We start from the raw sequence: 23876 nt of genomic DNA, 5'->3' as shown, positions 1-23876 counted from the left end.
TTGTTAATTCTGCAGTAGGGCGACAATTGGAAAGGGCTGATGCTAGAAGGTGTTCTCAAGATGTTGGTATGTATGGAACACAGTGGCGTCTCGCAGCTTCCAGTCCCGCCTGGCTCAGGTGTGGGGTCCCCTGCCCACACCATTCCATGGTCATCCCAAATAGGTTTTCAGGACCCAATCCCTTTTTAACTCTTCTTTCCTTTTTTTTAACACTTAGTTTTTTCGGGACTTGCTGTCATGAATTGCCTGTCCCTGTCTAGCCTGCTAACAGGGACTAATATAGTCTGACTCCTGGTAATGTGCACGTCACCTACTTCCTGCACGCCGGAACCATTCCACCTCGGAACCTTGGCGCTCACTACTCTGTTCCATGACGGGCCCAGTCACGACTGCGCTCCGCTGTGTTCCGGAAGTGCGGCCAGTGACAGCTTCGGGTGCCCTTGTTTGGCAGGGGGGCTGGATGTGAGGGAGCTGGAGCTGCTCCCCGGTCACCCAGAATGTTGCGGGCCGCCTGGTGAGTAACTGTGGTGCCCTGAGCCCCCGGAGGGCTTCCTGCTGTATCACACGTGCCGGTACCGTCAGCGGCTGTGCAGATCACACTGGTAATCCTGTGTGGTGTGTCCAGCATGCCCATAAACCAACATATGTTACTACCTGTTTATCATCACTATGGATGATAGGAGTGACTGGTCCATGCCCGCCTGGTGAGAGTTGTAGTGGTGATAACCAGCACTTTCTGTCTTATAGGAATTAGGCCTGCAGGTTATGTGGCTGTGTGCTGCGCAGGACCTGCAGAAGTCTGATCAGATCACCCTGGGTCCTGTGTGCTGCTATAGATCCTGGGTACATCCGCCATTATTTCCTGACCTAAATCCCATCTATTCTAGTGTCTTCCACCAACGTACTTTCACTTGAGGACATGTGGAGGTAAGGCTAGGTGACACTTGGCACATGTGGAGGTAAGGCGACACTTGAGGACATGTGGAGGTAAGGCTAGGTGACACTTGAGGACATGTGGAGGTAAGGCTAGGTGACACTTGGCACATGTGGAGGTAAGGCTAGGTGGCACATGTGGAGGTAAGGCTAGGTGACACTTGAGGACATGTGGAGGTAAGGCTAGGTGACACTTGGCACATGTGGAGGTAAGGCTAGGTGACACTTGAGGACATGTAGAGGTAAGGCTAGGTGACACTTGAGGACATGTGGAGGTAAGGCTAGGTGACACTTGGCACATGTGGAGGTAAGGCTAGGTGGCACATGTGGAGGTAAGGCTAGGTGACACTTGAGGACATGTGGAGGTAAGGCTTGGTGACACTTGAGGACATGTGGAGGTAAGGCTTGGTGACACTTGAGGACATGTGGAGGTAAGGCTTGGTGACACTTGAGGACATGTGGAGGTAAGGCTAGGTGACGCTTGGGCGCATGTGGAGGTAAGGCTAGGTGACGCTTGGGCGCATGTGGAGGTTAAGGCTAGGTGGCGCATGTGGAGGTTAAGGCTAGGTGGCGCCTTATAGCAAGCTACTACAGCCCTGGTTAAACTTGTTAGGAGCTTGTAACGGATCTCCTAGCACCCCGACTGGATACCTCCGTTGATGGATGCTCCTAGTGCTTCCCGAGGGCTCCAAGCACTCCGCTTGACACTAACTACTAGGGAACGACCTATTATCGGTTTTACCGATATTATCGGCCGATATTCAGGATTTTGAACGTTATCGGCATCTATTTTGCCGATATACCGATAACGTATGGGGAACACAGATCGCGCTGCTCTCAGCGCTCTCTGTGTTCCCTCAGCAGCACAGGGGAGAAGGAAGCAGTGTCTCCCTCCGACTGTGATGCCGCTGCCGCCAATTAGAGGAGAGAGGACAAAAGAAGGGGAGGGGCTGTGGCCACCGCTCCACCAATGAAGATAAGTCTTTCATTAATTCATATACAGGAGGTGGGAGCTGGCTGCAGAATCACATAGCCGACTCCCGACCTCTATGAGCTGTAGCTGCGATCTGCGGTAGTTAACCCCTTAGGTGCCGCCGATCGCAGCTACCGCTCACAGAGGTCGGGAGCTGGCTATGTGATTCTGCAGCCAGCTCCCACCTCCTGTATATTAATTAATGAAAGACTTCTCTTCATTGGTGGCGCAGTGCGCCCCCCAGTATTAATCATTGGTGGCGCAGTGTGCCCCCCACCCCCATTCCAGTATAAAAAAACGTTGGTGGCGCAGTGCGCCCCCCACCCCCAGTATTAATCATTGGTACAGGATCCCCTCTCTCCTGCTCCTCCGATCGTAGCCCCAGCAGTGTAAGCCTGGGGCTCCGATCAGTTACCATGGCAGCCAGGACGCTACTGAAGCCCTGGCTGCCATGTTCAGCTCCATGCTGCTGTGTGCACAAAGCACAGGGCAGCATGGACAGTGTGAGCTCCTATTCACCCTGATAGATCTCTATCAGGGTGAATAGGACAAGGGTTCTAGTCCCTAAGGGGGCTAAAAGTTAGTAAAAAAATAAATAAATATTAAGTATAAATGAAAAAGAAAGATTTACAAAAAAAATAAAAAATACACGTTAACAATAAACATTAATTTTCAGCAGATTTTTTCAAAAATGAAAATTCCCAGAATATCGGTATAAATTATCGGTTATCGGCCTGAAAGTTCACAAATTATCGGTATTGGTATCGGCCCTAAAAAATCAATATCGGTCGATCCCTACTAACTACCACCACAGACCCCACGAACTGCCGCAGCTTGGTTGGGGTCTCGCCGTCCTCCACCCACGCTGGACCCAAGACCGGGCTTCAGCATCCAGTGGGAGAACCTCTCCTAAATCCAGAGAGCAGGAACCAGCTCTTACAAGAGCTTATACTCAGGGGAGTATTGTGATAGAGCAAACCCCAAGAGTGTAGTTATTCCATCCCCAAACATGAGCCAAGACTTCATGAAGGGGTAAAGCAGGTCTCTTTAATGAGCACAAAGGCATTTCTTATATACAGTTTTCCCCACAAGGTTACCAGCCACGTGGCCCTTGTGGAGCACAGGACACAAAGTCACAACAGCCAATCAACACAGTATTGTACAGTTAGACACTTCCAGCTAATGTACACAAACTCCCCTCTGCCTGTGATACAATTAACAAACACAATTAACTTAATCACTCACAGGCAGAAAACACACATTTTTCCCAAAACACAGAAAACACCTCAAAACCCCACATATCCCCATAAATTATATAATAAATTTAAAATATATACATCCATGGATAGCTCTGATCTGGGCGAACAACATATCCAAAAATCACCCAGATCCGAGCAGGGGTTCCCGAATTCCATGGAAGTCATATTTGACCGACCGCAAGCACGGCTATGGGCCATAATCCTGAGGCAAGAGGATGGCAAACAGGCCCCTCCAAAACCCAGTGGCGAGGTTAGTTTTGCCACAGAGCTCATTTGCATCCCTTTGGTCCCGGTATTTCTTGATGAATACCAGTTACTATAAAACTTCCTGGTGTTTTTTGACTGTTTTTTGAATGTGTAAAACAAATCTAAATACCGAATTTTTCCAAGGTGCTGCATTGGGGTTAATTCATCAAAATATTTATGCCAGTATTTTGGGTAGAATAGGGCTTCTGTGACTCACTTGAGCAAAATAAAATTAAAGTTTTTGCTTTTTTACACCACTCCAGTTTTGAAAAGTAGGTGTGGCCAACCATGTAGCTATGTTAATTAGTTTTACACCAAATTTATCACTGTGCAAACTAACTATAGTACGGGGGTGGAGTGTTAGGCCTCTTTCACACGGGCATCGCGTGTGAGGGCCGGATAGGATGCGGGTGCGTGGCGGAAAAATCGTGCGATTTTTGCCTGTGAGTGGGGTGAGTTTTGTATTCGATTGCGTTCCGATGTTCAGTTTTTTCCGCACGAGTGCAATGCGTTTTGAACGCACGTGAGAAAAAACTGATTGTGGTACCCAGACCCGAACCCGGACTTCTTCACTGAAGTTTGGGTTTGGGTTCGGTGTCCTGTAGATTTTATTATTTTCCCTTTAACATGGTTATAAAGGAAAATAATAGCATTCTTAATACAGAATGCTAAGTAAAATCTGGATTAAGGGGTTAAAAATAAATAAATAAATGTAACTCACCTCATCCACTTGATCGTGCAGCCGGCATCGTCTTCTTCTTTCAGGACCTGCAAAAGGACCTTTGGATGATGTCACCGAAGGTCCTTTTCCAGCCAGGTCCTGCAAGAAGAAGAAGAAAGAAGACGAGCCCGGCTGCGCGATCAAGTGGATGAGGTGAGTTATATATTTTTTATTTTTTTAACCCCTCAATGGACATTTTACTTAGCATTCTGAATTAAAGATAGCTATTATTTTCCCTTATAACCATGTTATAATGGAAAATAATAAAGTAAATGGGGAACGGGGTTGCTCATCCCTCGTCTCCTTAGCAACCATCCGTGAAAAAACGCATCGCATCCGCACTTGCTTGCGGATACTATGCGATTTTCACGCAGCCCCATTCACTTCTATGGGGCCTGCGTTGCATGAAAAACGCAGAATATAGAACATGCAGCGATTTTCACATAATGCACAAGTGATGCGTGAAAATCACCACTCATGTGCACAGCCCCATTGAAGTGAATAGGTCCAGATTCAGTGCGGGTGCAATGCGTTCACCTCACGCATTGCACCCGTGCGGAATTCTCGCCCGTGTGAAAGGGGCCTTTTAAGTGTTAGGTTTACAGGTGCAGCAAACCTATCAAATTGGTGTAAGGTAGAACTGGCTTAGTTGCCCATAGCAACCAATCAGATTCCACCTCTCATTTTTGACATCTCCTTTGAAAAATGAAAGTTGGAATGTAATTGGTTGCTATGGGCATCTAAACCAGTTCTACTATACACCAGTTTGATAAATGACCCCAGTTATGTACAATTTATATTATCGCTTGGAAGCCCCCTTTTCCCCATTGCCACTTCTAGTCCGGAGATTGCCCGCCCTGCCCTTCTGCGGGCTGTTTTCATTTACAGGACTGATGTGATATGGATGTTCTTCACTCCCCCACTGCCGAGGCCTGGCGGAGCTGTGTGAGAGTGAAGAAAGGCTATGTCCCATCACTTTCCCAGGCGCTAGTACTGGGGTTAGACCCTCCTGCAGGATTAGTACTTGGCATACGCTCCGCAGTGTGAAGATACGGTGCAAAGTAATAAAAAGGTACCGTAAAAGCCGGTTAAAAAAAACTTTTAGCTCATTTAAAAATGTAAGATTTTTCTTTTATTTCCCAGCATTGTGTGCAGAGGGCTGACGAATAAACATGTGGTAAAAGAAGCCCAGTCCCCATTCCAGAATCTATCTGCTCACACAGATCATCGCTTTCCAAGAGTGAACATTCGGCGGCCTTCACCCAGTTCCTCAGGACGATGCTACTCTTCTTTGTCTCGCCTCCCGCTACGGAGGAGCAGGCTTTTACCTGTCAGTCTGGCTTTTCAGACTCAGCGCAACTTCTGGGTAGCTAGGCTGGCAGCTAGGCTTTTAAAGCTCCGCTACCTTGTGTTAGGATCGGCTGTGGGTGGCGGATATACCGCTAAAAAGGTAAGTAGGTTGAATTTTACTCTTGCCGTGTTTGGATAATAGGCCACTTACACGTCCGCAGAATGGGGATCGGTTCTGCAACGTTGCGGAACGGATCCGGACCCATTCATTCTCTATGGGGCCGGAAGAGATGCAGACAGCACACAGTGTGCTATCCGCATTGGCATTTCCGGAGCGCGGCCCCAATCTTCCGGTCCACGGCTCCCGAAAAAAATAGAACATGTCCGCAATTGTGAACAAGAATAGGCAGTTCTATGGGGGTGCCGGCCGGGTGTATTGCGGTCGTGTGAATGGACCCTAAATTAAACAGGTTTTCCAGGATTTGTTTATTAACAACCTATCCTTAGGATTGGACATCAGGATCAGATCGGTGGGGTCTGACTCCCTACACCCTCATCGATCACCTATTTTCTCAAGCTCTAATGCCAGATCTACACAGCGCCATACACTGTGTAGTGGTCGAGCCTGGTTACTGCAGCTGAGGCCCATTTAATTGAATGAGAGCAGTGTTGCAGTAACCAGGCACGACCACTGTAGGGAGCTGTGTAGCTCCAAGTGCTTGTGGCAACAGCTAATCGATGGAGATGTGAATCGGAGGCACCGATCTGATATTGATGACCTGTCCTGAGAATAGGTCGTCAGGAAGTCCTAGAAAACCTCTTTAACTTCCCAATATTCTCTGGAACTAATGGTATGTGTGTGGAACTCTGTCAGTCGTCATGCAATCTGCTTATTGGCATTTGGGAGGGCATTTTTCGGGTTGGATAAGAGAAGGACTGTCCGCAGTTACTGCACATTCACCGTCAAGGCTTTGGCTTTGGCTTGATGCATGTATTTTCGTCTGGAATAATTTTAGCTGAAATCTCAGGGGTGTAGATCACAGTGATATGGCGGATTCACTTATGAAAACACACCAGAATTCTGGCACATGTGCCGTTCACCGCACTCCATTATAAGTGGGATAGGCACTTTTACCACCATGCTTCACAGGTAGGACTGCTTTTGGGGGGCTGGACAAGTTGCAATACTGTTTTCCAAGGCATATATAAAGTCACTTTTAACTATTTATTTACAAGTAGTCATTTAGACTAGTAATTGCCTTATTGTAACATATGTATATTTTAACTAATAATAAAATTTTACTGTTAATAGTGAGTTTGTAAAATGTCTCAATTAGACCAAATAAATCAGATTAAGGGCTCATGCTCACGATCGTTGTTGTTTTGCGGCCCGTTTTTCACGGATCTGTTCCGTATCTGAGTTTTTTTTTTTCTCTGATTTAAGTCTTCTTCCATTCGGTTATTCCACAAACCGTATCCGTATGGTTTCCGTATGCGATCCGTTTTTTTGCGGATCGGAAACAGTAACTTATTAATCACCAAACACATGAGCAGTATGGGCTGGGCATAGCATTTCTACAGTATGGATCTGCAAAATACGGATTATATACGGATGCGTTCCGTATTTTGTGCGGACCCATTGACTTGAATGGGGCCTCGGACCGTGATTTGCGGGCAATAATAGGACATGCACTACTTTTTTATGGAACGGAAATACGGAAACAGAATGCACACGGAGTACCTTCCGTTGTTTTTGGGGACCCATTGAAGTGAATGGTTCCGCATACGGTCCGCAAAAATCCCGGAACAGAAGCAGCAAGAAAATGTGTTTGTGTGCATGAGCCCTTAAACTATCAGTTGCGTCGCTTTCTTGCAAAGTTCCATCCCCCTCTCTTATAGATCTGTCACTAGCTACTATAGTTACATTTGGTATTTTCTTATAACCCTCAAGAAGCGTCCCTCAAGCACTGCCCCCCGACTTGTTTCGCCAGTTGCTCAGGTGTCTTCTGCACCCACTGCCTGTTCCCCTGAAGACGCTCATTGGTGGACATTGACTTTAAAGGGGTTGTGTAATTTCATAAGATCGATGACCCATCCTCAGTATAGGTCAATATCAGATCGCAGGGTGTCGAATACCCAGGACCCCAAGGATCATCTGTTTCCAGAGCCCACAGTGCCCATGTTAGCACTTTGTCCTCTTCATTGTTTGTCTGCATCATGTCTAGCGGTTGTGCAGTGTAATTATAGCTGTTCATGCCATTCAAGTGAATGGGAACGGAAACTGTCAGTACTCTGCACCACTGCTGCAGTCTAGACGGAGTGCTGGTAAAACAGTGGCCTCTTCAAACAGCTGATCAGCGGGGGTGCCGGGTGTCGGATGGATAGGTCATCGGTGTTATGATACTACACAACCCATTTAAAGACCCTACTTTGTCAGGTTTCCATGTCATTGACTTTCATAGGGTGTAAAACATTTGTGACATTTTACCTACCTTCCAAACTGAAGTGACCTATATTAGGGTGCTATTACACATGCAGGCTAAACCATGGCCCACCCCTGGACTTGGCACTTGAAACAAAGGTGCGGTCCGGCAATTATCGGTACCTGTCGTGTGGTGCCCGCCTTAGTTGTAAAATACAATTAAATAGTATTTCCACGCCCAAAGAGAATATCTGAGCTTTGTTGTCTTCCTGTTCCAATGTCGCATCCTGCAGCGGATAAACATATTAACCCCTTAGTGACTGACCATACATGTTTATACGACTAAGGGGCCATAGGCTAAGCTTCTGCCTTTTTGTAGTGTCTTAATCTAAAGCCAGAGTTTTGTGACTTCAGGTCCTGGCCATTTTCTAGGGGTATTCTCATCCAAGTATGTGTGGCATTAAACATGTCAGATAGGTGCAGGTCCCACCTCCAGGACCAGCTCCTTCCTCGAGAACAGGTCCTCCAAAGTGAAGGAGCGCACCAGAATGGGACTCCCACCTATGGGACCCGCTCCGATCTGACATTTTTGGCATATCCTAGCAATAAGCCACAGATGTTTAGATGGGAGCACCCCTTTAACACTTTAGATGCCACATTCAATAGCGACTGTGGCATCCTCCAGCATCACACGATCACTTTGCTGTAGCATAGTTGCTGTGCTTTAGCATATAAGTGCTATGGGTATTTTTATTATGCAAAAGTAGGAAACCATAAAATAAATAATATAAATTTGGTTTCACTGTAATCGTACCGATCTGCAGAATGAAGTTATGTCAGATATACTTCCCGGTGACCAACATAAAAAAAAAGAAGCTAGATTTGCTGTTTTTTGTTCATACTGCTTTTATTCTATAAGCTCAATATGGTGTCATAAAAAAAGAAAAAAGAAACTTGCCCCCCACTAAACAATACATAATAAACACAATAACAGCCATTTTAGACATATTTGTGTTAATATATTGCCCTATAAATGTTCAGTGTTTTCTTCACCTGCTCTTCAGAGGAGTGGGTCCGGTATGTACTGACCGGCAGAACACGCGGACATGCTGTCACCTTGAATGGGCTGTCAGGTTTATTATGTGCTTCTTGGTTTCATCTTTCAGACGTACGACCAGTGGAGAGATATGTTCCCGGATCTCAGTGAATACAAATGGATTGTGCCGGATTTTGTATGGGAGTTGGATGAGCATATTAATTTTGGTAGGTACCCTGTGGGCTTTTTAGTAGCAAGGAGTATGTGATGTTTAATACTTTTGTGTTAACAAATATGGAAGTTTTATGGTAGTCATACCTTTTATTGGATACCCAGCAAAAATCATTAGAAATGGAAGACTGAGATCAGGCGCGACATTTAGAGCATGTATCAGGCGCGACATTTAGAGTATGTTACAAGACAGAGATGCATGTGTGAGGGGTACAGTAGGAGTACTGCCAAACTTAACAAGTCCGCTGTGGATTTACCCCAGTTCTGCAGGAGCAAAATCCACAACAGACCATAAGGATGTGGCGACATTTTCGCCTTGGATTTGCAACAGACTAAGGCTACTTTCACACTTGCGTTTTTCTTTTCCGGCATAGAATTCTGTCACAGGGGCTCTATACCGGAAAAGAACTGATCAGTTTAATCCCCATGCATTCTGAATGGAGAGTAATCCGTTCAGTTTGCATCAGGATGTCTTCAGTTCCGTCGTTTTGACTGATCAGGCAAAAGAGAAAACCGCAGCATGCTACGGTTTTCTCTCCGGCGAAAAAAACGGAAGACTTGCCTGAATGCCGCATCCGGCATTTTTTCCCATAGGAATGTATTAGCATTCAGAATACTGGAATGCCGGATACGTCCTTCCGGCCTGCGCATGCGCAGACCGGTAAAAATGTGAAAAAATGTACAAGACGGATCCGTCCTTGCAATGCATTTGTGAGACGGATACGCATCCGGATTCGTCTCACAAATGCTTTCAGTCAGTGGCGGATCCGGCGGGCAGTTCCGACGACGGAACTGCCCGCCGGATCACACTGCCGCAAGTGTGAAAGTAGCCTAAATTTGACATGATGAGCAATTAAAATACAACTCTCATGTTAAAGGGGTTCTCCGGGTTCAGGGCTGAACCTGGATATACTGTAAGCTGTTCTTTATTCCGTGACTACATATGAGTGGAGTATTTCCTTGCTCTGATGCTCTCCCTTGTTATGCTGCATTGTGCAGTGCAAGGTTGTGTGTGTTTTGTGCTGGTGACGTACCAGGCTACACATCACTATGCTAAGCGGACATTTCCACCTAGCAGTGAGTTCGGTGATGTCACTGGCACAGATGGTGGTCTATATAGCGCTTCCATAGGAGGCAGGTGCTATTCAAAGTAGCCCCCGGCAGCGCTAGAGAGCACAAATCTGTGTCGGTGACATTACCGGGCTCAGTGCTGGGCGGAAATCTCTGCTCAGCATAGTGATGTGAAGCCTGGTATGTCACCGGGCTCAGTGCTGGGCGGAAATCTCTGCTCAGCATAGTGATGTGAAGCCTGGTATGTCACCGGGCTCAGTGCTGGGCGGAAATCTCTGCTCAGCATAGTGATGTGAAGCCTGGTATGTCACCGGGCTCAGTGCTGGGCGGAAATCTCTGCTCAGCATAGTGATGTGAAGCCTGGTATGTCACCGGGCTCAGTGCTGGGCGGAAATCTCTGCTCAGCATAGTGATGTGAAGCCTGGTATGTCACCGGGCTCAGTGCTGGGCGGAAATCTCTGCTCAGCATAGTGATGTGAAGCCTGGTATGTCACCGGGCTCAGTGCTGGGCGGAAATCTCTGCTCAGCATAGTGATGTGAAGCCTGGTATGTCACCGGGCTCAGTGCTGGGCGGAAATCTCTGCTCAGCATAGTGATGTGAAGCCTGGTATGTCACCGGGCTCAGTGCTGGGCGGAAATCTCTGCTCAGCATAGTGATGTGAAGCCTGGTATGTCACCGGGCTCAGTGCTGGGCGGAAATCTCCGCTCAGCATAGTGATGTGAAGCCTGGTATGTCACCGGGCTCAGTGCTGGGCGGAAATCTCTGCTCAGCATAGTGATGTGAAGCCTGGTATGTCACCGGGCTCAGTGCTGGGCGGAAATCTCCGCTCAGCATAGTGATGTGAAGCCTGGTATGTCGCTGGGCGGAAGTTTCTGCTTAGCATAATGATGTTGATACGTCACCGGCAAAAATTATCCACAGCTTTGCGCTGCAAGGAAATGCTCCAATGCTCCACTCATATGTATATGATTTTACTATTAATGCTGCAGAAAATCCATATACTGTATGTGGCCGTACCCTAAAACCCACCCAAAATTGCACTTAAAAATGGCTTCTAGATAGGTGGTCTTCTCATAGAAGATGTCCAGTATACATAGTATGTGATGGAACTGAAATCTGTTCTCGACAGAGAGGAGGTCTTCATATCAATGGCCTAAGGCTAACCCATTTTGCAGATTTCGTAAGCTGCTCAGTGTGAAATATACAAATATGGATTAGCCCCATTTATTGAAGTTATAGAGTTAACTAGGTGACAGAGTCTCGGATTTCTGCCACAAATTCCACAGCAAATGCACGTTGGGTTGTTCCTGCTGGAGGAACATGACCTAAGAAATGTTGCTGCGTCCTCCATATTTACTGAGAGGGGACACTTTTTCGGGAGGCATTTTAACTACTTTCTTCTTATTTGCAGATAAGCTGAGTAAAGCTCTTCCGGATTCTGAGCAGCTGGCGAAGCTTTTGCCGGACTTTGAGAAGCTAGGAGAAAGCTTTAGCTTGCTAAAGGAATGGCTGTCATCAGGTGGGCGCGATGTGGAAGCATGTCTATGGCGTGCCCTGCAGGAACTCTGTTTTGTTTCGAATTTGAATGTTTCCTAGAAAACACAATTGGGGTCATGCATCAATAATGTCGCTGTATGCCAGGAGTCCGGAACATATGACCTGAACAGAAGGAAATCCTCTGCGAGAGGTCTTTGCTTTCCCTCATGCATGACAGCCACCGTCATGGCGGTGAACACTGGTGCACGGGAGGCAAATGTCGACTTCTCACAAAGACACCTGGCCTCCCTAACCCCCATCGATCAACTGCTTGACCATTCACTTCCCTTGAGGTCACTGCCTCGGTCAGTTTTTAATATGTCGAATGGCTAATATATAAATATGGTGCAAAAATCACATTTCCTGATAGGTTTTTGTCATTCACCAGTTGTTAGGCCTTTAAATAAAACTCTACTATTAGGCCTCATGCACACGGTCCGCAAAACGGGGTTCCGTTGTTCCGTGATCCGTTTCCGTTTTTTTTTTCCGTGTGTCTACCTTGATTTTTGGAGGATCACCAGACATGAAAAGTGAAAAAAAAGTCAAGTTTGCCTTGAAAATGATAGGAAAAAAACGGACACGGACGCGGATGACAATCTTGTGTGCCTCCGTGTTTTTTTACCGACCCATTGACTTGAATGGGTCCACGAACCGTTGTCCATGAAAAAAATAGGACAGGTAATATTTTTTTGACGGACTGGAAACACGGATCACGGACGCGAATGACAAATGGTGCATTTTCCGTTTGAAAGTCAATGGGTCCGCAGAAAATCACGGAAAACGGAACAACGGACACGAAACCCAACAACGGTCGTGTGCATGAGGCCTTAGACTGAAATGAAAATTTCTATGGGACTCTGCTATTTAATGAACTGCCATAGAAATGAATGGAGGGCATACTTGCGATATGCCACCCATGTCTCAGATGAGACACCCCGTTAACCCCACCCGAATGGAAGTAGCCATACATGTCTGACCAACCTAAGCCAGCATGTATATGGCAGGCATTAGAAATAGCTAGACTTTACGCACTGGTACAGATGTGCTTTTCCTTACTTTTCCTCTTGGTTCGAGATATCCCGTTATCCGCTCTCGGACGTTGTGAGTAACGAAAAAATAGCGCTTTTTTTTTTTTAAAATCCGGTTTTGCACCACCCTTTACAGGATATCTAGAGGAAAGATACCTTTCTCATAATTATATGTCTGAACAACATGTTTGGAGCTTTGTATACTGTTCATGTGTCTGTTGGTTTAAGGGGAGGTCGGCTTTTCCCTGTGTTTGCAAAGTCCTCATATGATGTTGGGTTTCATGACATTTTGATTGTCTTTTAGTGATTTGTGTACTGTGCCTAACGTGTCTGACCTTTTACTTGTCATTAATCACGAGAATTGCAGGAGTCAGGATTCCTTTCCAGGTCTTGCTAACATGCTTTCATGCCTCACGTTATTATTTTCATCTTTTTGCTGATTTTTCACAGGTCACAATTTGGTTAGTGAAGTCATAGGACCTTCTGATCTGCTTCTGTTGTTAGGTGTGTAATGCCCTCTGTGTTGCCAATGCAAACGTGTACTCTGTGCTGCAGAATAGTATGGGAGGGTGGGCAGCTGGGGAGATAGAGGGGTTTTATTAATGAAGGCAAATTTAATGATTAAGATGATGTTGGAGACCTTAGTTCAAAATGCAAACGCTTAAAGCCATCGCTTATACTTGTCCGTGCTTCCACATGAACATCCAGAGAGCGATTCTGCAAGTGCCTCTTAAAATTGCCGCATAGACATTCAGGAGGAAATAAGCAGACATTGATATGTAGGGTGTGCCCTGCAGGAGCTGGGGTCATTACAGCTGGACCCCCAAACATTGGGGACCTACGTAATTAGTAGGTATGACAAAGAAAACACGTGATGCTGTCTGCTTAGTGATATAATGACACATGAGGTTATGTCACTGTGCAAATATATAGATACAGTACAGAGGAATATAGCTTCTGTTCACATTTGCATTTTGGTTTTCATTTATAGCAGAAGTCACAATGTTCTCGTGGATCTGTTGCATTATAGCAGCAGGGTTTTTTTGCTCTGCCGAGGTGTCCTTCATTTTAACAGGAAAACTGCTTTAAGCAGAGTTGTCTTTTCCCACCAAATATAAATCCACAATAGAAGGGGATGCATGTGTGAACGGAGCCTAACAGAAGTAAAATCTCTTTGAGATAAGCACCCAAAATTGCATTGGAATGGACTCCTCATATTATATGTTGGAACTGAAAATCTGTCATAGGAGATCCCTTCTGAATAAGGGCTCATCCACACAACCATGTCCGTTTTGTGGTCCGCAAAACACGGTTCCCGGCTGCGTTCATTCCTCATTTTACAGAACATCCGGCCCCCAGTAGAGCAGTCCTATCCTTGCCCGTGATATGGGCAAGAATAGGACATGTTCTATATATATTTTTTTTCCCTTTCTTTTTTACAGGGTCACGGAACGGACGTGCGGATGCAGACTGCACACAGTGTGGTGTCCGCATCTTTTGCGGCACCATTGAAGTGCATGGGTCCGCATCTTGACACACAAAAAATGCATCTGGGATGCAGACCCAAACCACGGTTGTGTGCATGAGCCCTAACGGGGTGGTCTTCTGGAGAGGTAGTACAAGTGAAGTCCTAGGTAGTTTGGCAGAAGGAGCCTCCAGTTTTCCCACTTTACAAGTCCAAACTAATAAATGACCATCTCAGGTTTTGCCTACATTAGGCCTCTTTCACACTTGCGTTGTCCGGATCCGGCGTGTACTCCACTTGCCGGAATTACACGCCGGATCCGTAACAACGCAAGTGTACTGAAAGCATTTGAAGACGGAACAGTCTTCCAAATGCTTTCAGTGTTACTATGGCACCCAGGACGCTATTAAAGTCCTGGCTGCCATAGTAGGAGCGGGGGAGCGGCATACTTACAGTCCGTGCGGCTCCCGGGGCGCTCCAGAATGACGTCAGAGCGCCCCATGCGCATGGATGACGTGATCCATGTGATCACGTGATCCATGCGCTTGGGGCGCCCTGACGTCACTCTGGAGCGCCCGGGGAGCCGCACGGACGGTAAGTATGCTGCTCCCCCGCTCCCCACTACACTTTACCATGGCTGCCAGGACTTTAGCGTCCCGGCAGCCATGGTAACCATTCAGAAAAAGCTAAATGTCGGATCCGGTAATGCGCCGAAACGACGTTTAGCTTAAGGGCGGATCCGGATCAATGCCTTTCAATGGGCATTAATTCCGGATCCGGCCTTGCGGCAAGTGTTCAGGATTTTTGGCCGGAGCAAAAAGCCCAGCACGCTGCGGTCTTTTCTCCGGCCAAAAAACGTTCCGTACCGGAACTGAAGACATCCTGATGCATCCTGAACGGATTTCTCTCCATTCAGAATGCATGGGGATAATCCTGATCAGGATTCTTCCGGCATAGAGCCCCGACGACGGAACTCTATGCCGGAAGACAAGAACGCAGGTGTGAAAGAGCCCTTAGAAAACATAACTGAAGGTCTGACTTTTCACCATGCATAACTGAGATGGAAGTCTCTGGCTACTCCTGGAAAGGAAGCCTGCTTTTCTGTTTACATGACATCACATTTCTTTGTTAAAGAGCATCTGTCACCCTTTTTTGAGTTACTATCCATGTATTTACTGTATTTTGTCATGGGAATGGTCAGTCGTGGGGAAAACTTAATAGGGTTTTCTGAAATGTTTATACTGATGACCTATCCTCAGGATAGGTCATCAGTATCTGAGCGGTGGGGGTCCCACACCTGGGACCCCCGCTGATCAGAAGTTTGAGAAGGAACCGGCGCTTCTCTGTGCTTACCAAACACAGTGCCATGCATTGTATAGTGGCTGTGCTTGGTATCACAGCTCGGCCCCGTTCACTTCTATGGGGCGGAGCTGTGCCTAGGCCACGTGATCAATGAACTTGTCGGCACTGGCCTAGGAAAAGCAGTGAGAAGACTGCGGCACTACTGGAAGTACCACTGTCTTCTCGAACAGCTGATCGGCTGTCGAGATCCAGAGGATAGATCATCAGTATTAACTTTTCAGAAAACCCCTCTAATGCGATTGAGCTGAGATTGACAAAGTATAAACTGCTAGCGGAGCTTGGTCAACGATCACACAACCAAGGTGGGGCAACCTTTATTTTGGCTTCCAGAGCAGGGTATTTCTTGAGGCAAGGTCCCATTAATACTGGGTGATGGTGTCAGCTGCTGTGCATGGGAGATCCAGTACTAGACATTTTTTATGGGGGAGAGATCTGCCGATCAGGTTGGCCAGGGGAGCTTCTGGATACCCGAGCATCTTGTGTAACTTGCAGCGTGTGGGCTGGTGGTATCTTGTTGGAACACTACTTCTGAGTCATAAGAGGCAGTAGGACTGGTTCTAGTCCTGGACATACCGAAGGCTGGTCAATATTCCCTCCATCCATGAATACCAGATGGGAATGGCCATAGTAGCTAATGGCACCCATGCACTATGACGCAGAAACTTTCATGATCAAATCTGTCGGCAGATTTGTACCTATGAAACAGACCGACCTATGTTATGTGTGCTTGCCTGCTGAAGGCATCTGTGTTGGTCTTGTGTTCATATGTGCCCAGATTGCAGAAAAAAAAACGATGTTTTAATATATGCAAAAGATCCTCTAGGAGCAACGGGGCAGTTGCCATTACTCCTAGAGGCTCTGCTCTCTCTGCAACTGCTGCGCCCTCTCGATTTTTATTCACAGGGCCAGCCGTAATGAGGTATTCACTATCTTGCCCTGTCAATGAAAGTGCAGAGGGTGCAGCAGTTGCAGAGAGAGCAGAGCCTCTAGGTGTAACAGCAACGCCCCTATTGCTCCTAGAGGCTCATTCGCATATATTAAAACATAGTTTTTCTCAGCAATACGGACACATATGAACATGAGACCAACACAGATGCCTTCAGCTGCCAAGCGCACATGGAACAGGTCAGCCAGTGTCATACGTACAAATCTGCTGACAGATGCCCTTTAAGGTCACTTTCAAGCAGTCTGTTTTTGGCCAGTAATTGGCATCAGTATTTATAAGCCAAAACCAGGAGTCAGTCCAAAGCACAGAAGGGGCACAAACCTTTTCAAATCTTATCCTTTTCTTTGTGTACATTCCACTCCTGGATGTTAAATACTGACGTGAGTAAGTAGTGGAAATGACATAGTGCAAAACATATTTGTCATGCTGCAATAAGTGACCGCAGATGCCGAGCATTTTGGGGACAGATGCTCTCTAATGAGGTAGTCACTCCATCCACTTAGCATCGACTCGTTAGGGTAATGCCACACCTAATGTCAGGCCAAAAACTCCTCTGACATGAGGCTTTACTGCAAAGCAGTGTCGTTTTCAGATGCATGTCCTTTTGATTTTATCTAAAACCGTGAGAACGTTAACAATTATCTCAAAACTGAATTGATTTGCAGCGAAACCACATTTCAGCTCAGTTTTTAGTCGTTACTTGTGGCCGAATCCTTAGGTGAGTTTTGGACGAACGCGTTCACTCTGGGAAACGCACTCCGTGCAGGAGCATTTTTTTCCGGCTTGAACTCTGCTCCTGTGACAGGACCTCCCAGAGTTTTTAATAATGTATAATGCTGTGTGTCCCTGTCCGCCATCGACTGTAATGAATTGTACTAACATAATGCCGTCAGTACGATTCATTACAGTCAATGTCAGACAGCAACACACAGCATTATACATTATTATAAAGCTGTGCGGTCCTGTCACAGGAGCAAAGTTCAGGCCGGGAAATAACTTTCTTGTACCGAAGGTGTTTCCCGGGGTGAATTTTTTAGAAGCCAAAACCAGGAGTGAATTAAAATGGAGAAGTTGTACCTGTCCTTTGTACTTTCTCTCCTTTTATGATCCACTCCTGATGTTGGCTTCCAAAACTGCATCAGTAGATCTCAATGAAGGTTTGAGGGAACTTGGGGGATGCGCACCTGACTTAGCTATTTTTTAAAGTCACTAAACTTTTAATGAAGTTTTTTTTTTTTTTTTTTAAATGTCCCAAATGCACTAATAATAATTTTTCTAATGTATTTTAGTTATGGATTTTGCATTTTTACTAGAGCTATTCCCCCATAAAGCCCTTATTTCTTCCGCACTTTAAATTCACTATTCTCCACATCGCTGACTTCTTAGCGGTGTACGGACTCTACACTTTATGAATGGGGCCGCAGAGAACGGAGTACGGGCAGGAGCGCACATTGCTATGCCAGGATTGGCTAAGCGGAGTGGGCTCCTGTCTGTGCCTGCTTCGCTAAGCCAAGAGTCCTGCATGTCAGCTTTTAGCTTAGCCAAGCAGGCACAGACAGAAGCCCGCTCCGCTAATCCTGGCGTAGCACATTGTTACAGGGTACCCATGTGCCATGCCAGCATTTAGTAAACCTCGGAGGGCACAGACTGGAGCAGCAATGTGTTCTCCTGCCCGTACTTTGTTCTCTGCGGCCCTATTCATCAAGTGTAGAGTCCATACACCGCTGAGAAGTCAGCATTGTGGGGAATAGTGAATTTAAAGCTCACAAGGAAATCTGCACTTTAGCAAGGAATATCTGTAGTCAAAATGCTAAATCCATAACTAAAATATATTAGAAAACCTAATATTACTAGGGTATTCGGGACATTTAAAAAAAAAAAAAAAACTTCATTAAAAGTTTAGTTACTCTTTAAATTCAGTTGTGAATAACTAACTTTTGTGGTGGTCTCTTTCTACCAGGCCCTGGAGGTGAGACCGCTTTCAAAGCTACTGACGGCCAGAGTTTTGAAAGCTCTGACAAGCAATACAAGAAGGTGAGAAGCAATATCACAGTTGTGTAAAGCGTTGCCTGCTGCCCCGTGTTACGCTGGTTCATGTGCTTTCATGGTAGATTTTTCTTTTTAAATACTTTAGAGATTCTGATTAAAGGGAATGTTGTCTAGGTAACTAATGTGCACTCAGACATCAAATTTTTGGTATCTTAATTTTCTTGCAATCAGTAAGGAACATAAACTTTGTACCATATGCAAATAGGCACAAAATGCCCAGCAGGGAGTTTACAATCTTTCAAAGACCCCCAAGCCTACTAAGGCTACTTTCACACTAGCGTTTTTACTGGATCCGGCAGGGCTCAGCAAAAATGCTTCCGTTACTGATAATACAACCATCTGCATCCATTACGAACAGATCCGGTTGTATTATCTTTAACATATCTTTAACATTGCCAAGACGGATCTGTCATGAACTCCATTGAAAGTCAATGGGGGACGGATCCATTTTCGGATTGTCAGAGAAAACGATCCGTCCCCATTGACTTGCATTGTGGGTCATGACGGATCCGTCTTGCTCCGCATCCCAGGACAGAAAGCAAACCGCCAGCACACTGTGGTTTGATCTCCGGTATGAGAATGGAACGGAATGCATTGACGGATCTCGATACCAGAAAATATTAAAGCTAGTGTGAAAGTAGCCTAAAAGGAGATTGTCTTCCTATGTTATAATATAACACATGTTTGTGCTCCTGAACAATTCCTGTTAGATGTCAGTGCATGCAGAAAATATCTAACACTTTGCATTCATTATAGTGTAGTTTGTATCTAAAAATTAGATTTGTAGTGTGATTGATGAGATGGACCAAAATCTATAAAGGGCCCCCACCTATTGTGCCATTTATAATAGTGGTGTCTTCTGTGGCAGAGGGGCCCCCTAAGGCCCCAAGACTCGGGCGTAACTGCTATCTCTGCACCACCTACAGCTATACCCCCAGTCATAAGACAATTTTGGGGGTTGGTGAACCCAATGAACATTTCTCTGAATCCTCATTTGGGGTGATGCAAGAAAGCACACCCCTGTATAAAATGAGGCCACAAGGGGTCACACAGTTATTTCTAGTGAGTTTTTCTTCCGTCTAAAATAACATTTCTCAGACTGAAGTAACTAAAACGGATGCCAAATGAGCATGACCGATGCTCAAAATGTATTTGTTGTGCATTTATATAGCGTTTTACAGACATTACCATCAAGCTGTCCCCAATGGGGCTCACAATCCAAGTACAAATTAAGGATCCATTTTTTTTTTTTTTTTTTCCCGTTCTTCTGACTGATCAGAAGAACAGGAAATGAAATGGCGGTGTGATCCTACACTGAGCTTGATTTATTTCCTCAGGGGTACCTGTTGCCCTATATGACTGTGTTCTGATCTGTCCCTTTAATGTATGAGTGTGTGTATATGTACAGGTGGCGTAGCTATAGGGGAAGCGGCTGCTTTGGGGCCATGACCCAGAAGGGGCCCATCCAGGAGGAGGAGGACTAAAAGATTTCGTCAGGGCCCCCTCAACAGTATTACACAATGAAAGTATAGACAGTGTAGGACACGGATGGAACAGCTGCCGGCCCTGGTCTGAGAGAGCGATCTTTACTAGCCACAGGAATGGGGGCAGCATTAAAGGAAGGGGTTGCAAAAAAAATCCTGGGGGAGGGGGGCCCCATGCAAAAATTTGCAGTGGGGCCCAGTCATTTTTAGCTACGCCACTGTATATGTACATGTTCTCTTTCAGTCATAGATATGTGCCTATTTGTTTGCTGTGGTCTTGAAATGTTCCTTCTGACACCTAATTTGTAATGAGCGCCGCTGTGATTTGCCTTTTTCTAATCTCAATCTATCCATCAGATTATTTGCCTGCTCTCTGTGAGGAGGTGTTCTACTGCATTTCCTACACAAAGTGGCGACAGTCTTTAAGGATTTTGCCTATGCTTACATCTTTTACATCCTGCGCTCCTTCTGTGGTGGTAGATTTGCATGCCTGTGACGAAATCCAAAACAAACTAAAACGCAACTGAATGAATAAATCCTTTATTACTGTATTGTTTCAGAAATGTTATATTTTCTTCACTCTTTAGCAGTATGCACCCTGCCTGCAATCCTTACAGTAACTGTAACATAGGGGTATTCCCTGCATCGTTATTTATGGCATGTCTGCAAGCCACTCCTGACGAAACTGATGTGCACCCCGTGGCATTCACTAAGGCTACTTTCACACTTGCGGCAGTGTGATCCGGCGGGCAGTTCCGTCGTCGGATCAGTCTCACAAATGCATTGCAAGGACGGATCCGTCTCTCCGCTTGTCATGCGGACAGACGGATCCGTCTTGTATCTTTTTTCACATTTTTACTGGTCTGCGCAGGCCGGTTTTCTCTTTTGCCTGATCAGTCAAAACGACTGAACTGAAGACATCCTGATACATCCTGAACGGATTTCTCTCCTTTCAGAATGCATGAGGATATGCCTGATCAGTTATTTTCCGGTATAGAGCCCCTAGGACGGAACTCTATGCCGGAAAAGAATAACGCTAGTGTGAAAGTACTCTTACCCTCAGGCATAACACTGTGTACTCATTTTTTCTGGAGTGTTCCTCTAACTGTAGAAATGTAGAGGTCCGCCCTATACATCGACAAGAATTGACAGTTTCAAATCAGAAAGTTATTTTATTAAAGGGCATCTGTCACCAGATTTATGAGCTTTAACCCTTTCCCAACTGCCCAACGTAAATTTAACTTGGTGCCTGGGCATTTAAAAATAGCGCAACGTGCGACAGAATCTGGGCCAGATATATGCCTCATAAGTGGCATATAGTCATAAATGACCCCCATAGTGTATTTTTCATACACTCCAATGCTAACCCTTTTCTAATGATTGTTTGTTATAGTCCCCTACGGGAACTATAAAAATAAAGTGTAAAAAAATAAAAATAATTAAATATAAAAATTCTAATCGCCCCCTATCCCCAAAATGTTAATAAAATATGTAAGCAATAAAAAATACACATCATTGGCATTGTCACGTGCAAAACTGCCCATACTATTAAATGTAAAAACATACAGCAAACAGCGAAACGGGGAAAAAAAAAGTAAAAATTGCCAATGAGACATTTTTTTTGTTGCTTTACCTCCCACAAAAAATGAAATATGGTCTCATTGAAAAGTACAAATTGCCCCGCAAAAAATGAGCCCTCACACAGCTCCGTACACATAACTACTATAAAGTTATAAGGGTCAAAATATGGCGATGAAAAGAAAACTATACATTTGTGGTATCAACGTAATCGTACTGACCTGGAGAATAAAAGTAACAGGTCAGTTTTACTGCATAGGAAAAACAAAACAAAAAAATGTGGCAGAATGGTTTTTTCCTGTATAATTTCACTCCATTTGGCTTCCCCCCCCCCCCCCCCCCCCCTTCCTGCTTCCTACCAAATTTTATGCAACTGTAAATGGTGCCATTAGAAAGTGCATCTTATCCTGCAAAGAACAAGCCCTGACACGGCTATGTGAATGAAAAAATAAATAATTATGGCTTTGGGAGGTCTGGGAGTAAGAAAAATGGAAAGTTTCCCGGTCATTAAGGGGTTAATCCAGCTGAAATGCGAGATGTGCACAAACATGGCGGTATCCACTCTTGTACAGTGTGTGCGCCAAAAGCTCTCTTGCAAGACTTCTGGGCCAGGTGTGAATATGTATTCACTGCCAGGACTGTCACTCTTAGCGGCGACAAACCAGGCAGGGAGTGGAGCCTCTGGGTGCAACAAGCACCTTTCTCGTTGCACCCAGTGGCTCATTTACATATGATAAAAGATCCCTTTCTTTATCTACACATTAAACCCACATAAAGAAATGGGACTAAAATCGTTACATTGAGCTGACGTGCACATCTCGCATGCCAGCTAGATAAATGCTCAGAAATCTGGTGAAAGACGCCCCTTAATATTTCTTTAGTTTCTCACCTCACCCCTACCACTCCCCTTTCCGTAAAGTGGCAAGGGCGGCGTAGAGACACCACTTGCTCCCAGATTTAGGCACAGTGGAATATAAAAGTCACAAATCTGTTTTTTCTCCTCTTAGGCCTCTTGCACACGGTATGTACGGATCCGCAAAAAATGCGTATGGCATTGTGTGCATTTCATATTTCTCGCTCATATCATTGGAGGACACAGGACCGTTGGTATAGCTGCTTGCTGCCACTAGGAGGTGACACTAGACTAAGAAGTGATAACTCCTCCCCTGCCGGCTATACCCCCTCCAGCCTGGAGAGAGCATATCAGTTTTTAGCTTAGTGTCGTAGGAGGCAGACCTCCCTGATTTTGCAGGGCGGCTTCCCCTTCTTATTTTTTTTTTTTTTGTTTGTTTTATCTTTTCCCTTTTAGGTAGGGGAAACAGAGGCGCTTGCCCCTCTGTCTACCCTGGGAGCTAGACCGGTGTCGGATTCCCTCACCGCTCTCCCTCCCCAAGAAGCAAAAGTGGACCAGGGCAGCCCAGCTCCCCTGCTTCCCGCCAGCAAAAGGGTCACCTGCATCTGGCGCCATTCCAGTCTCCTGTCACTTCGGGTGCCAGCAGCTGAAGAGGTGACCCTGCTGGTACTCTTAGAAGGGATGAAGATGGGGTGAGTAGTCCGGATCTTCTTTCTTTGCAGAAGGTAGTCACCGCTTTCCAAGTCATCTCCGACATGGGTTTCACTTCTTTCTCCCTCGCATTATAGAGAGCGGGCTCTCAATCAGCCATGTGATTTGGCCTCTGAGGTTTGCTGGTCCATAACTAGCGCTTTCCGCCGTACAGACTTTTACCAGTTTTTTTTTCCTAGAGGTCCTTGTCAAAGCTGACTGCCTCCAAAGGGATGTTTTCCAGGTAATGTGTTTGACAGTTGCTCGGGCATTCCGCTCCTAGGGCAAGGCACCGCCCAGCGGAGTTATGGCCTACCCGACCAGCGGTCGGCGCTTCTCAGGTTCATCTCCAGGCAGCAGCTTTCCAGTTGTAGAAGGCAGTGTCTTGGTCTTCCGGGCACTCGTTCACCAAGTTTTACCGGGTGCCTTCCTAGGCATCAGCGGATGCTGCTCCGGGCAGCAAGGTCTTGCAGGCGGCAGTGGATTACGCATCCTCGAGGGCGGTTTTTCTCCATGGGCGTGTGATTTGTTTCCCTCCCTGTGGACTGCTTTATGACGTCCCACGGTCCTGTGTCCCCAATGATACGTGCGAGAAAACTAGATTTTTGTGAACTCCCCTGTAAAATCTCTTTCTCGCTTAGTTCATTGGGGGACACAGCTCCCACCCAGTGGTTCTGTTTGCTGCAACTGATGGCGGTTGGT

The 23876-nt window shown here is 45.9% G+C and overlaps 1 protein-coding gene across 4 annotated transcripts in view; it reads left to right on the top strand.

Moving 5' to 3' along the window:
* Positions 1 to 382: 382 nt before the first annotated feature.
* Positions 383 to 23876, top strand: part of OPA1 (OPA1 mitochondrial dynamin like GTPase) — a 126103-nt gene continuing 102609 nt past the window's right edge. For 2 of the 4 annotated variants that reach the window (XM_040428341.1, XM_040428339.1), the window contains exons 1-6: positions 383 to 514; positions 5276 to 5582; positions 9011 to 9107; positions 11595 to 11702; positions 13198 to 13251; positions 18481 to 18554. In XM_040428341.1, coding sequence (XP_040284275.1) covers positions 498 to 514; positions 5276 to 5582; positions 9011 to 9107; positions 11595 to 11702; positions 13198 to 13251; positions 18481 to 18554 — 657 coding nt within the window. In that variant the 5' untranslated portion in view covers positions 383 to 497. The remainder of the gene's footprint in view (positions 515 to 5275; positions 5583 to 9010; positions 9108 to 11594; positions 11703 to 13197; positions 13252 to 18480; positions 18555 to 23876) is intronic. The other 2 variants (XM_040428342.1, XM_040428340.1) reach the window with 1 other exon arrangement.

The sequence above is a fragment of the Bufo bufo genome, chromosome 4, assembly GCF_905171765.1.
Source record: "Bufo bufo chromosome 4, aBufBuf1.1, whole genome shotgun sequence".
NCBI lineage: Eukaryota > Metazoa > Chordata > Amphibia > Anura > Bufonidae > Bufo > Bufo bufo.
Note: the sequence above shows the minus strand (reverse complement) of the source record. Positions and strands in the feature narration are given on the sequence as shown.